Source organism: Molothrus aeneus, chromosome 1, assembly GCF_037042795.1.
Source record: "Molothrus aeneus isolate 106 chromosome 1, BPBGC_Maene_1.0, whole genome shotgun sequence".
Lineage (NCBI taxonomy): Eukaryota > Metazoa > Chordata > Aves > Passeriformes > Icteridae > Molothrus > Molothrus aeneus.
The window spans coordinates 38,876,459-38,891,813 of NC_089646.1; the positions used below are offsets into that span (position 1 = coordinate 38,876,459).

The window sequence follows — 15,355 nt, forward strand, 5'->3', positions numbered from 1 at the left end:
CATACAAGTTTTTTTCTTTCTTTATTAATGTGATTTTAAAGAAACACAGAGAATGTATACTTCATATGCGTAAGTTGGGTTACCGAGTTCAAAACAAACAGCTCTGAAAACATTTACAAGTGTTTGTTAGTATTTTGGGCTCCTTTTAAATCTCACTTGCTTACTTGAAATCAAAAGAATAAATTCTAAAAACTGGCGATGATTTAACCCCTAGGGAGCAGACATTGCACTTGTCTCACAAATGTATTGGTTAGATCAGCCTTTTGGATGCAAAGTCATCTTTCTTGCAAAGATATATTCTTGAATTTTCAGTCTTTTTTGCTCTGCATAATCAGAAACTCGTGGTTTTCACTCAGAAAACAGTAACTCAAACACATTTTCCCATACATATTTACAGTCCTTTTTTTCAGAATCTTTTTCCTGAGTTGCTGAGCAAACAGAGTTCACATTTACTGAAAACACGGACTTACACAGTTTGTATGTAAACAGAAACACAGCTTTAAGATGCAGCATATATAATGATGACATTTCAGGAGAGAAACTTTCTTATCAAGCTCACTGGTGAATAGCAAAGGAACTTAATAGCCCAGGAAAGCAGAAAAAAAAGCAATATACTTGCAAATGTCTCTTATATATTAAGAAAAAGTGCTTGGAAATCCTCATCGCTCTCCGAAAACCTTACAATCACCTAGCAACCTATGTTACTGCTGCTTTCAATTTTGAACAGGCAGCCTTCACATTCAAAGATGCATCTGAGCCAACTGATGCAACTGTAAGTTTAAAGCAAAACAAAAACAAAAACAGAGATTATTTTTTTTTTGTTATTTAAATAAAATGCCCCTACCTTTCTTCTGAGAGTACGATGGCGACTGCACTTGAGAAAAAGTAGGTTTTTCTTCTGTGAAAAATTCAGGTTGGTTGTACTGATTCAGGGCCATGTCCATGTCAGAGTACTCGCTTTTAAACACGTTTCCAGGGTAACTACAGGTATAAGGCTGATTCACCGCCCAGGCCTGTTCCATATATATGTTGTTACTGTGCAGGACCTGAGCATCACAACTGCTGTAACTCTGATTATCTTCAATATATGTGCAATAATCAGTGGACTGCATGTAGCAATTGCTACCAGCAGCTGGGTGCACTTCATATATTTCTTGCATACAGTAGTTCATTTTGTTAGCCTATCTCAGCTTCTACTTTACGTACACACACACATGCATACACACGCAGGCATGCATACACATGGGTCGGGAAAGGAGCAATGAATATACACCAACAAAGTCGACTGCAAAACAGCCCGTTTTACTTCGGAGCAGCACCTGATGTGCTAAAATCCTATTTATATTGGGACGGCTTGTGAACTCCCCTGCCAGTCAAACATATTGGGAAGCAGATTTATGACAGTCAAAGGTCTTAATCTGTGACTGTAAGTTAATTCCAAGGGAAGATGGCAGTCAGGTAGCAATGACCACCAGACAAAGAAGTGACATCCTGACAACCCTTCTGTTCCCCCATTTGTCTGGAATAATCATTTTATAAACCATTTCCAGCCTTTTCCAATATGATTAGAAAACGACTACTAAGGCAAGGACACAGTTATGTCACTGTAGTTGTCAACTTAAGTGTGAAGAATTATAAAGACTGCTTAAGAACTCCCAGAGGGGATACGCTGAAAATCCTAAAATCAATAATCCTGTTTTTCAGCATTAAACCATAGAAAATCCAATAGTGCTGTGCTGATGACCCAAACAGTAGTCTAGTGTTACAAAATTTAGCAACTTAATCTGTCATCAGCTTTATTGATTTTGTTTTACAGAATTACATGCATGAATCTCCCCAGCCTTCCACACATTCACAATCCTCCCCACTGCCTTATAATGAATTTACAGGAAAGCGGCTTTTCTAAACTTCAGTGATTTCAAGAAGTAATTTCTATTGAGTTCAACAGGTGGGAAACTTCAAAATAATATAATCAGCAAAAAGAACACTGCTTAAATATTATCAATAAGCTAATTGCTTTGCTAGTCTGCTTTGTTAGCTTTTCTGTTTCAGTAATGAAGTGCTTTTAGAAGAGCTTTTTTTCTAATAAGAGAGCGAGGAATGGAAGGAATGTTTTTTGCCCATTTTGACTCACCTATGAACTATGAACATGACAATGCCACAACAAAATCTGTATGATATTCTAATTGCTTAACATACCTCAAGCTTCAGTATGGTTATTATATCTTCTTTAATCAGCCATTGTTTTATTTAAAAATGAAAACTATTTTATTTTTAACTTATATTAACTGCTATTTGGTTTTTTAATGAGGAAAAATGTGTTTTTTCTTTATAGCACAGCTAAGATACAGTAAAACTTGTGAAGTCAGTAATAAACCGGTATCCCTTTCTAACATCTATTCTTATTATTAGGGAGTTTAGTTATTACTGATTTGATAATGAGAGCTTTCTTACTTCACTCATTTTAAACTACAGGATTGCTAAAATTACTGTGTAACTTGGCCCTTTTTCTTCTAGGATCTTAAGCATACATCCAACAATCTTGATGAACATACTCTTAAATAGTCCTCAAAAGTTCAGTGCAATAGGTAAGAACTGGTCATGACATATAAAAATTTTTCCCCATCTGATATTGCTAAATATTTCAGACTAATAAAAACAGCCAACAGAGAGACATTTTCCTTCCAACACACAACTGTAACTAACCTATCTAAGTAAGCAGCATTTCCAGTTAATGTCTAATTAAGTGCCAAATCCAGGACAAGTCCTTCCAATGATCAGAGAAGTTACAATTCATACTTGGAGTTCTTCTTCCCTCTCTAACTATAAAAGAAGCATCTTTAACATGCATTTCTGGTTAACTTGCTCATAAAATAATAATACATTTGGTAAATCAAACTGAACTCTATTGAGATCGGTGCTACTGAAGTCAATGAAGTCGCCTCTAAAATGAACTTGTTCTCCTAAAATCTAATAATTTAAACATTTTATTTCATGAAGACCACAAACAGTTACTGAAATCCAACAAGTAAAACCCTAATGAACCCGCACTCATTTACCATTGTCTAACTCAAAAATACCACTGTAAAATACAGTGTGAAAAGCACACAATATAAGTTAATTTTAATTTTAGTTCAGGCCCATCATCTAGATTTTAAAAACAGTGAGTTTGCCTGTGATAAAAAGCATGTCTCAGGCAAGATCTGATTTTTCAATAATGGGTGTTCAGCACTTCATAAAGACGCCTGTTTCATTCAAGAAATTCTGCAATAGTTGTTTATACCGAAACCCCCAAACCATTCCCGCTGAGGGGATGCGTTGGTAATGCTGTAGTGTATGAAATATATACAGCTTGCTGAATTTACTTCTCCATGCTCCCAATAAAACATTCCCAAGTACCGTACCTGGGTTGTTAATTTACCACAAAAAGATCCCCTGTACCACCAACAGGAACTTATGTAGAGCTCCCACAGAGGTGAGGCTGTGTTTTACAGGTTAGCAGAACACAATACCTAGATACTTTGACACCACCCAGAAAAGCTGGGCTTTAAATTCTTAGTGAGAATTTTTCCCATGTGGATTTGCTTTGCCAGCAAAGTCAGAATTCCCACGAATCTTTCATTTTCTTGTTTTTTCCCCCTCTGACTGGATTTACGTTTGTTACTGAAAAACTAAACAGAATTGAAGCCTTCTGTAGACAGAGCTGTTCCAGCCAGGACGGCACCTGAGGAAATGGTATTTCAACATGGCACAGCCTGTGAGTTACTTTCTGTTTCAAAATAAATCCCTTAAACATTTCTTATTTTCTAAGCTACATCAATGATGCTCAGAAATGTGTTACATGTACTATTTTTGACAAGAGTTCCTTTAATACCTTAAGGAAATTAAATTACATGAAACTGTGAAGGATAAGGAAAAAATGAAAAATTACTCTTCCAACAAACAAAAAAAATTATGAACACTACCAGGGAATGTAGGTTTCTTACCTGTGATATGTTACTATTAAAGAGATCTATAGCTCTGCAGATTGTTGTTCCCTTGGAAACAAATCACTTCAAAGAACACTGCAAAGATTTTAAAAACTGAAATATTCCTAAAATATTTTCATGCTAATCTTTTAGGGTCCAATCCTTTAGGTTCATTTCATGCACGCCTTTGAATTAAATTCTCTGATACAAGACAGTCAGACAGTGTCTTCTTTATCAAAAGTCTGAAAGTGGAATAGAATAATATTTTTTTCTTTGTTTTGTATTCCTATTTGAATATTTATGTCTTTACATCATGTCATGTTGAGCTTTTGTTGCCTCCAGCAATGTAATATCACACTTGGAATTTTATGAGTTCACACGTGTCTGATTATGTGAACACACAGAAGTTAATCACCATCAGAATAAACCCTTCAATTCAAGCAAACAGGCCAGGAATAAAACAGAAATTTTGACACTGTAATGGCAGAGGATCCAAAGCTCAAACCTCTCACAGTCTAAGGTGTTAGTCCATTGTTCTAAAAAAGACAGGAATTACTTGTTGAACTTTGGAATGCCCCAAAGGTTTTTATATACTCACCCTGGTGTAAATCAGAAGTAAGTCTAACGCAGTCAGTGATATTAACTGGGTGGGCAAAAATAAGGCTGTGAATGCCTGAAAGGGGGAATCTGCAGAAGAGACCGCCTTACACTACACCATTCAGCTCTTCATTAACTCCTGTTTTACAAATTATGACTAAGATTTTTAATTACAAACAATGAAATACCCCCATTAAGATGCACTTCTCTTGTGACTTAGCTTGGTTAGAAAACCCACCAAAACGAACCCACAGAAATGTTAAGGAAAGACAAAAATCCTGTCGCGTCCCTCTGAACACTACAGCCCAACCAACAGAGGTCCCTGACACAGAAAAAAGAAGTATCATGAAGTGCAATTTAATCTGCTGTGGAATATTACCTGCAAGAGTCCTATTCTCCTGACTTTTTCCAAACTGTGCACCCCTGGTCTAGAGTCCTGGGTATCGCAATGCTGCAGATAGGGCCCCTGCACGCCATTCTAAAAGATTCAGCAGTGTCAGTATGTGGGAGGTATTGCAGAACATTCAAATCAGAAATCAGTCAGGGCAGAGTGCCACTGCTGAAGGACCAAATGGAAGGATCTTATCTTGGTTGCTGTTCAGACTTCATGCATAAAGATGAATAAAAATCCAGGATTTACTAAAAAACTTTACACATTTAAACACATAGTTGCAAAGATTAAACATACCGTTCTGAACTCTTCACAGTTTTGTATGCCTGTATTATCAGTTCCTAGCTTTGTAAAATGAATTTTTACACATTACAAAATAACTGTTATATTTCCTATTTATGGATTTTATTGTTGCCTGAATTGTCTCAGCCAACTCTGATGGTTTTGGGAAAAAAAAAGAAAATAGATCATGGCTTTTCTAAGCAAACACAAATCAGCACTTTCATAACATGGGCTACATTCCAGACAGATCTTCTCATATCATAAGGAACATATACTGAAAACTGCAACAGCTTTTGAGCAAAACTACTAATGTCATTTTTGCAACATCCATAAGTTGTCAAATACAACTCTCTCTGGGCCCACACAATGAGTTACCATCTCTCTTTAATATATGTATTTGCACCACCTTATTCATTCACTTTATGCACTATTATCAAAGACTCAAAATGGTCCCTCAGAAGTATGACTACGCAAACTTAGAGATTAACTTAAGAAAACCTCAAACATCAGAATCCAAAATAACAACAAGCATTTACAAGAACAGAAAATTAATTCTTCATGGTTTTTATTTTATTTTGAAAACTCTACTTGTGACTAAATCATAAGGTAGGTAGGATTATGGAATTCTGGTGCTGAAAAGTCACAACAGCATTTGACAGTTCCTGGAGTATGTCTCAGTGGAAGATAAGACATTAAAAAAAATAATCTTTTGTTTATGATACATTTATAATAGTTGAAGGAGAAAAAGCTAAATCTTTCTGACATAAAATGATTTTCTTTGGTTTGCAACAGATGCAGGAAGATTCAAACTAGCTGCCCTGTGGTACAAACTAGATGAAAATCTTACTTAGACAACAGCACACCTCTTTTCTCCACATGTACCAACTTAGTTATTTCTCTAAAACTGCTCCTCTCACAAAACCCACTGTACCTTGGTTATGACATGACACTAAATTTGTCTGTGACTCATAAAATGCCAGTGTGATGTGCCTTTTATTGAAATACTTCAGACTCATTAGTCTGCTTGAATAACAAAGAATGTCATCGTTTATATTTAAACGTTCAGATACACTACAATTCCAGCTATCCCTCAAAATATTTTTGACACCTTGAATAAATTTGGTAAAAAGAGAATGGAGCTTGCTCTTTTCTGATGAGGACTCCTCCAGGGTTTGTGCTTGCTTTTTTTTGCACTATTCATGACATGGATAGGCAGCACACGGTCTTGTCAGAAAGCATTTACTCCTTGAGATGTCAGCCAACAAATGAGCAAACAAAATTCTTCAATAGTTTGGATGACTTTTAAGATGGTCCCCAAACAAATATTACTAAGAGTAATTATAGACCTGTGACCCAGACAACCCACTTTGTTAAGCCTCCCCATATATCATAATTGGAAGACTCTGTTAGCAGACATCAGTTAATTACAGAGCTTATCTCTTGAGAAAGTAATGGCCAACACTTAAAACAGGTACCTTTTTTGAGTCATTCCCTGCCTCAACTTCACATGAAAACATCAAGGTAAGAAGTTTCATTTGTTCAAAAATAAAACCAAGCAGAAAACAGGCTAATTTAGCTTGACATAACATAATTAACAGGCTCCTGGATGGGACTGTCTGGGTTTGGTAGCCTCCTGACAGCCCTTAGTAAGACGTTAAAGCGATCAACACCTGACATCTGTTAGCAAAGAGGCATTCTGAGGTAAAGCACAACTAAATCTAAAGAAATCAGGTACTTAGACCAGTTTAACTTTTTCATGAGGTGATATCCTGCCTGACACTGTAATCTTTCTTCCTGGAGTGACGCAAGACTTAAGTAAAAGAAAACAACTTGTAATCCCCCCTCACAATATACAGTAATTATTTTTTAGGTGAAGAGCAATGAAGAACCATTTATCCAAGTTTAAAGAGGAATAAGAATAACTTAAGCACTACATTTGTGCTAATACCCTAGCAACTGTGATTCTTAAAAGAAGTTCCTTCAATGCTGTGCTGATGTGAAAACAACCTACCTCAGAGAAAATGGTTTATTCTCCTGACTAGTGAGGCAGAGAATATTCCTAACAAGAAGTCCCACTTGAGCTCTGTACATGTACCCACTGAGGCTTTGGGTATGGTTAATATTAAGAAAGAAGGCAAACAACACAGTCACTGTTGAGAGCTGAACACCCTGAAAGTAGAAAAGAAGGCTTTCTTTTGTCTTTGCATTTTGAATGTATCAAAGATATGCTTTAAAAAAAAGGCCAAGTTCAGAAAAGATTCTTGATCAGCTTACAAAGATCATAAGGAGAGAGACAAATACTTTTTAAAAGCTCTAAAAGAAGAGATGTTATTCTGTATAGGTATCACACAGAAAACCCCAATAAGTACTAACCACATTGTCGTAAGGGCTCTTCACAAAGCTATTAAATTAAATAGAAGAGAAAACTAAAAACCGCAATTACCATTGATAAAAACCAAATAAATTAAAAAAAGGTTGGTAGCTAGAAAACATCCCCACATAATAATGCTTTTACCAATGGCCAAACCCCTGACAGTAAACAAAGACATAAGCTGGTTTTGCTTTTTGTTTTTTCTAGATACAGCATTTGCTGTGCTCTGCATGATAATGTCAGTTACCTTTACACTTTTTTTCTTCTTTTTGGTATTCCTGGGCACTTGACATGATTTGAAAGTTTGCTTTTGTATAGCCTGGCTGTAAAATTGTACTAGTCCAAGTTGAAGCATGTCGGCATTGCGAAAGCTGCTGTCCATTCCTCTGGATATCATAATTTTTGAAGTGTCTTTTCCTACAGAAATGATTTTCTGTTATGCCCACTACATTCCATTTCTGATTTCTGTCAGGAAGGTGAATCAGTCTGTCCCACAACGGGAGGCCACGTCCTGGATGTTTGGCAAATACTGCAGGGCTACAAACCGTCGGCTTTGCCAAAATCTTGCTCAGGTGTGGAGTTTTGGAAAGCAAGTGGTTCCCCAGCTCTCCTGATGCTGTGGTATTCCCGTGCATCTCCACTGGACTGCACTGATACGATGCAGAACCCTTCAGCCATGCCCATTCAGCCACCATAGTTCCCCTTCAGTAAAAGTGAATATAAAATTTTCCTGTCTGAGAATCCTGAAAAAGCAGGCAGATCTATGTGGACAGGCTAACACTAGATGCAACTTTCACAACATCACAACTACAACATGGGCCCCAGGGCAAGTTAACACCGATTTATTGCCTTGCTCATATGATCATTTGAGGTCTTGTAGGTCGAGGCTGGTCGTGAACAATTTTCAGATACTTAAAACACAAAACATCAAGGATTCAGCCTTGTTTGACTTTGCTCTTATCGTAGGCTGACCTGAGGGACACTCAGTTACCTAAGTGTGACATTCTTATGTGGGCATGCTTAGCAGTTCCGCTTTTGCTACCTACTGCCTTTCTCCGCCTGTGGTCACAGTGGAGTATCAGAGATGCTAATTTTATCTCAGGAGCAAGGACACTTGGCTCCAGTGTGGATAATGGACAATACCAAACCTGCATGATTTTATCTAACTGGTCATTGCTTGTTCTTTGGTATAGAAGAAACTGATATACCACTAGCTGACACATTTGGAAAACTAAATACAGCCGAATTTCTATTTCTGGGCAGCAAACTAAAATCAGTAGAAATGACCCATCAAAGATCATATTCGGTATTTAAGAAATTATTTTATTTTATATGTAACAAAATTAAAATACAAAATAGCTGTTTAACTTGCATAAACAAAATAGCAAATTCCAGACATCTGATGACTGATACCACAGTGGTTTTAATCATAGTAAGATTCTGCTGTTATAATCAACCTAAGAGTCAATTTTACATGCATTTCACTCAGTAAAGCAACATATTGGTAAGGGCATGCCACGTCATTAATTTCCAGAAAAAAATGATTCAAAGTAAATTGGGATTTCAGTTACCAGTTCTATCATAATATTGCTGTTTCTGAATCCTTTGTCTTAGGACTTCTCTTAAGTGGAATATTGTTAGTACAGGACAAATTCAGAAAACTTAATCATGGTTAGTTTTAAATACTGTTATCCTACTTTAATTCCTGTATATACATACTGCTTTCCTGAGTATGTTATTTAATTTTAGATGTAAACACCTTTTTGCTGCTAAGAATACAAGCTCACCTGACATTTGCAGATACAAATCTGTTTCTTCTACTGACTGTATCTCAGATGGACATCAGTAACACAAATTTGAGAAAGTACCTGGCATCATGGACTTCAATGCAAAGGGCAGGTAAGTTACCTACATAATTTGCTCTTACCTACTTACTTCTAGCTTTATAGATCTGCTCTTAGTTCAGACTTCATTTTCTAAGTAAAATTAAAAACTAATTCTAAATGCAGTTAATATGGCAAGAGAATATCACTTGTAGGAGGATAATCAGTTTAAAATAGAATAGTGAAAGTAACCCAGAAATACTAGGCAATTTAAAAAAATATAAAAAGAATAGAATATAAAACTTTTTTTCATAATTTGAACACTTTTATATTCTCTTGACTTCATAAATTTAAGCACAGAGAAAGAGATAGGGTTTCTCTGAAAAGGTCCTCTGGGAACTGAGGATTTCATTTTCTGTGGCACAAAGAGGAGCTGTGCACTACAAGCCACCCTTCCTCTAGACTTTGCATAACCTTGAACAGTGTACTTGGTTCAGTAAAAGGCTACTCTCCCTCGAGTTCCTTCACACTCTAACTATCTCCCTGTGTGGATAACAGTCTCAAAATGTGAGAGTCAGGCATGTGCAATATATATATTAAAAATACTGGCATTTCTATTATGCACTCATAAATAGATCCATGCTTTGTCAGCTCCTTGAGCAGGCCAGTGATGCAACACAATTCTTGACTTTGTTTAGAAAAGTCAGTTGTATCCTCAGGTACTCAGGTCTTGCTATTAGTCCTCAAGATCAGTGATTCATAATTCAGGCTGTTCAATCTCATTAGGCAAAAATTTCTATATATTTTCCTCAAATTTAGCTTTGATATTAAAGGCCATCTTTGCTGTCTCTTAGCCTATGCTGTCTCTTAGCCTTTGATTTTAATTAAAACACATATATTCATGACTATGGTAAAAATTCTGTTCCCCAAGGATTCAGAGAGGGTGTCACATAAGGCTTATAGATTTTTACCTTTAACAAGGAACTTCAAAACTTAAAAAATAAAATCAAAACATATCTTCCAATTTCTTCATTAGCAAAGCATCCATGGGACTTTGAAATATGATTATAGACACATTTAAACTATGAGGAGAACTTGATTCTATTACAGTTTCCATCATTTGGAATTTACACAGGCAGAGTTTAACAAAGCTAGCCAAACATCAAGAAGCTATATGCTCTCTTCTCCTTTTATCTCCCTCTGAAATTTGTCTCACTATTTTGCCTGCCATGTTAGTTACAGTTCATTTAATTTTACAAGTTTCCACTTTATTTCACAAATTCTCCTCAGTCACCAGGGACATTACACATTCAAGTTTTGCTAGTCAAAGATTAAGTTGCAAGGAACTACCACTGAAGGCTCTTATATTTTGTCTTCTATTCTTTTACTTCCTATACTGAGGCACAGTGGATGTTTATTTCTTAAATTACTATTCTTCTTATTATAATGTTAAATTATTTTCATGAGAAGACTACATTATTTGTTCTACTCCATTGGTTCTAACATATACTGCCTGAATTTCTCAAAGCCTTTTTTTTCCTTTTTATCAAAAAAAAAACCAAACCAACAAACAGTTGAAATTTCCTGCATCTGCTCTTGGTCTTGTCAACCCAAAATCTTTGATAAAGGATGATAATGTAATTTTGTCTCCACTTCTTACCTGTAAGAGAAGCATCTCTCTCTCCCTCTAGCTACTGTTAAAACAGGTATAATCAAGGCAGGAAGCAGTACAGCCTACTGGGATGAACCATGACTAAAAACTACAGGCCCCGTTTCAGAGTAAAGAGTACTAACAAGCAGGGCCAGAGCTCTTCTCATCAAGGAATCACCAAGCAATTTCAAAATGCACACTGTAGCAATAACTGGCATCTCAGCAGTCAACAGGTCAAAAGACTTCCCCAAATTCCCATCAGAAGGTTTTTTTAAAGGCAAGTTTGTTTTTACAGAAGAAGAAAAGTTTTAGCAGATGAACTGCCCATTAAGCTTACCTAAAAGAATAGGCAAGGGGAATCCCTAAGAATTCTTTTATTACAAACCAAAGCAAATACTCCTTAATGGGTAATTGTAAAGGTTGGCCTATTCTCAGGCATGCAGTGTTATCTGAATGTCAATGTATAAAGGACTACAGAAAAAAATATGGAACAATTTGTTTTCATCTCAGTTATGTGGCCTTTTTTCCCAATTTCCTACTAGTATCTGCCAACAGTGGTCAAAGAAGCAATATACAAAAAGCTCTACTATTTTTAATACAACCCAAGTGAAGAGAGGCATTAAGTTGTATCTCCAGAAAGATGGAAGGTGGTAGCCAGCCAGCCAGGAAGACAGTGTTTCCTGCTGGAATGAGCTGTATACCAACCCTGAACTTTGATCCAGACAAAACTCAGAGTGCACAAAATAGGACCAAAAACCACACTGGAAGAGTGCCTGCTCCCCATGCTCACAACAACCCCAGAGGCACTGCATTTAATTCCCCCTGCTGTGCCCTGAGAGCTACACTAATTTTCCTTGCTTAGGATCTGCTCTGTTGCAATCAAGGCTGGATCTGCATTACCATTATTACTGTTATTGCTTTATACCACAGGAGCTCCAGTTAACAGCTAGATCCACTGGTGATGAAAGCTGCTGTGACCACAAAGGCAATCAGTGCCTGCTCCTCAGAGACTGACTACATTGCTCACACTTTTTGGGGGAGTGCAAACATTTATTTTTCACCCTCAGCAACAGGCTGTCACTTAGACAAAAGGTAAATTAACAGTTGTGGGATGTCCGAGGATTGCTGTTTTCCCAGTTACAAAGACACTTCCTCTAACAACAAAAAGTTATTTTACATTCCAAAACTGCTCACAGCAGAATCTCCACTGAAAATTCTCTCTATACAGTACTTCAATTTGCAGCTGACCAAAACAGGGGCAATTAGGAAACCAGCTTGGAGATCTCTGTATTGTCATTAGCTTACTTGATTGCAAACGTACATAATAAAGTTTTTCCTTTTTTGATATTTGAGGTTTACTGAAAAAAGAGCAGCAGAGACAACAGCACCTCACTGTTTTGTTTTTTTTTTGTTTTGTTTTTTGGTTTTTTTTTTTTTTGTTTTTTTTTTTGTTTGTTTTTTGGGTTTGTTTTGTTTTGTTTTTTTTGTTTTACCATTGAAGTGCAAGCATATAAGGACACTGAAGTGGGTTGGCTTCAGAGAGATCAACTAAGGCAAATGTAATTAGGATTAGGACTGAGGGGTGCACAGTAGGTTGATGAAGCAGCCTAGCTTTGTATGGACCCAGTCCAATAAAACTAGAGGATTTTTACTTGATGACTTGAGAGAAAGAAAGGAAAAAACAACCCAGCTACAATTAAAGGACATGTCCCAGTAAAGTTAACACCTGATTCATACTTTGTTCCAGCATTTTAAACCCCACAAACTATAAGTAAAAACATGTAAAGCTTTCATGTGTGTTTGTGCTGGAAAAGACAAAACCATCTATGTCAGCCAAGGCTAAGGTTCCATTTCTTCTCATTAATCTTGCTGTCAGTTCACAGCATTTTATTTTCTCTCATTTATTTTGCTTCTTCTCTCCTCTTCCTCTTTTATCTCCTATCCTTCCATTTTCTCCCAAGAAAAAAGAATAGCATTTTCTCCTTATGCTTCCTTATAAAAGAGAGAAACACTTCACAACTGAGTTTCACTACTTTTAAACTAGGGTCATATGATCATTGAATAAGCAGAAGGATGGAGCCCAGCTCACACAGACTAGCCAGACTCTTCTTAAATATGCAAATTTTGCCTCTGTAACTGTGCTAAATAAAACCTTTGAGAACATGTGATTTCTTTCCTGAATTTCTAAAATATAAAAATTACAATGCCTATAAGAAAAAAATTGTAGAGTGAAAGGAACTGTAGCAGGTAGAATGAGCAATGTCCATTAGGCAATTTTCAATATTTCAGAAACATGTGCATATATGTATGCTTGTAGAAGTAAACAGCCAGAGTTATTTAATCCAGGGTTGTTGTCCTGCCACTTGCTTTAGCAGTGGCAATATTATAAATAAAATATTTAAATATTACATTTTAGAATATGGATTTAAAGATTAAATTTCAATATTTCCAATCTTTTGGACAAGTATTAAATCACCAGAAGAGTGCACAGATAATTACAATAAACGTTGTAAACAGTTTCTAATGTGTAAGAAAAGGCAATATTAGGAAACTTGTAATAAAGAGTGTAATAGCTTTATCCTTGTTCTTGATACATCTTAATGAGCTCCTCTGTGAATCAGTGCAATCACTTTTTAAAAACAAGCTAAATTTCCATTAACTTTTAAAGCAATATTACACATACACTTATCTCATCAAGAGCTGGGGTTGACATTATGCTCAAATTTCTAAACATGAGAAAAAATTAATCAGAGAAAAAGAATACCCAGAAGAACCTGGCAGTTCATCTGTAAGTTCACCAGAGGCAGGTTCTGAGCACAGAGAAGCAAATTGTTCAGGGTTTTTGGTACGTAAAGAGCTCTCTGAAAACCTGTCCTTTGAGAAATGAATAGGAATTGTATAGACCAAAAGAGAATCTTGTAGCAGCTACAGATAAAACAAACTTACCAAAAGAAATGAATGACCAAAGCTATATGGGGAAAAGCAGTAAAATGCCAGGACACACCATGGAACTGGAATGGTGGTGCTAACCAATACAGCCACATAGATGCCATAAATGCATTCTTCCCTCTCACAGCTCTGCCCAACACATGGGAGGGAGTTTTTCTGAGAAGAAGCTATAGCTGAACCACAGGGCTCACCTGGCTGCTGTTCTCCAACAGGAGTCATAAATGGATACCCAGGGAAGAGTAAGAACAAAGCAAGCACATATGAGAGCTCCCACCAAGAGTCTCTCAATCCCCAGCTACTCCTCAGCCCAAGGGACTGACTGAGCCCTTGTGGCCTTTCTAAAATGCAGCAATACCCACTGGATCTCTTTTTGAACTACAGCCCAGTCTACTCTTGAGTACATTTTTTGTATTCACAGTCCCCTCTAGCAAGGAATCCCGGTGTCTGTCTTCATGTGCAGAACCACCTCCCTATGTTTTAAAACAACATTGATTTAGTTCCCCACAGACAGAAATCCACCTCTCCAGGGCTCATTTTACAGACTACTGTTTGTGTGAATATGGGAATGTTAATGGATGTTTACTCTCTTCATGTTGTGTTAGATAATTCTTGTAATGCCTGGGAACTACTAAAATAAAAGTGAGAAGACAAAACACCATTTTCAGAATATGGCTCAAAATACATAAAACACATCTTTAAAAACAATTAAGTTACAGTGAAACCATTTAGTAAATCACTCAAATCACTTCTACAAATCACTTTAGATCACTGCCACCTTTTTCTAAAATCCTGATTCTGAATATTACTTTCCTCATGAGCTTTCAAATCAATTCACATGGTCTTTCCCTAACCTCTCATTAGACCTTCCATTTCCTCCCACTGGGTAGTGGACAGTACATTTGGCTACTGCTTGCTAACAAAATCCTGGGGATACAAGCGCATAATTGAAGCTTTTTCTTTTTTCAAGGTGGTGAAACAGTTCAAGTTATTTTAGTTCTAAAACTGCTTAAAGAGATATCTTGAAATAACACCTCCCATTGAAGGACTGAGGTTTAAGTAATGGCCAGGTAAAACAAACAAAGGTACTAAAACTAGCAGTCTTGACAAATACATAATTTGTAATAGACAAAAAAGGTAAATAAACAAATAAGGTTTGCCCAAACAATGCAGTCAAGGCTTCTTCAGTAAGAAAGACAAATTTGGATGTAAGGAGAGAATTCTTTTAACTTCAAATAAACTCAAGCTTGGTACAGATCTAAACCATTTGCAGAAACACAACAAAACAATAGTGAAAGGCCTTTGTGTATGACAACATTTACACAT

At 36.5% G+C, this 15,355-nt stretch overlaps 1 protein-coding gene across 6 annotated transcripts in view; it reads right to left on the reverse strand.

Moving 5' to 3' along the window:
- THRB (thyroid hormone receptor beta) overlaps positions 1-15,355 on the reverse strand; it is a 153,581-nt gene that overhangs the window by 24,608 nt on the left and 113,618 nt on the right. The window contains exon 1 of one of the 6 annotated variants that reach the window (XM_066570556.1): positions 7,857-8,304. The exons of 4 other annotated variants lie outside the window; for them this stretch is intronic. In XM_066570556.1, the coding sequence (XP_066426653.1) occupies positions 7,857-8,304 (448 nt within the window). Of the gene's footprint in view, positions 1-844; positions 1,173-7,856; positions 8,305-15,355 lie in introns of those variants that run through there. One more of the 6 variants, XM_066570628.1, reaches the window with a different exon arrangement.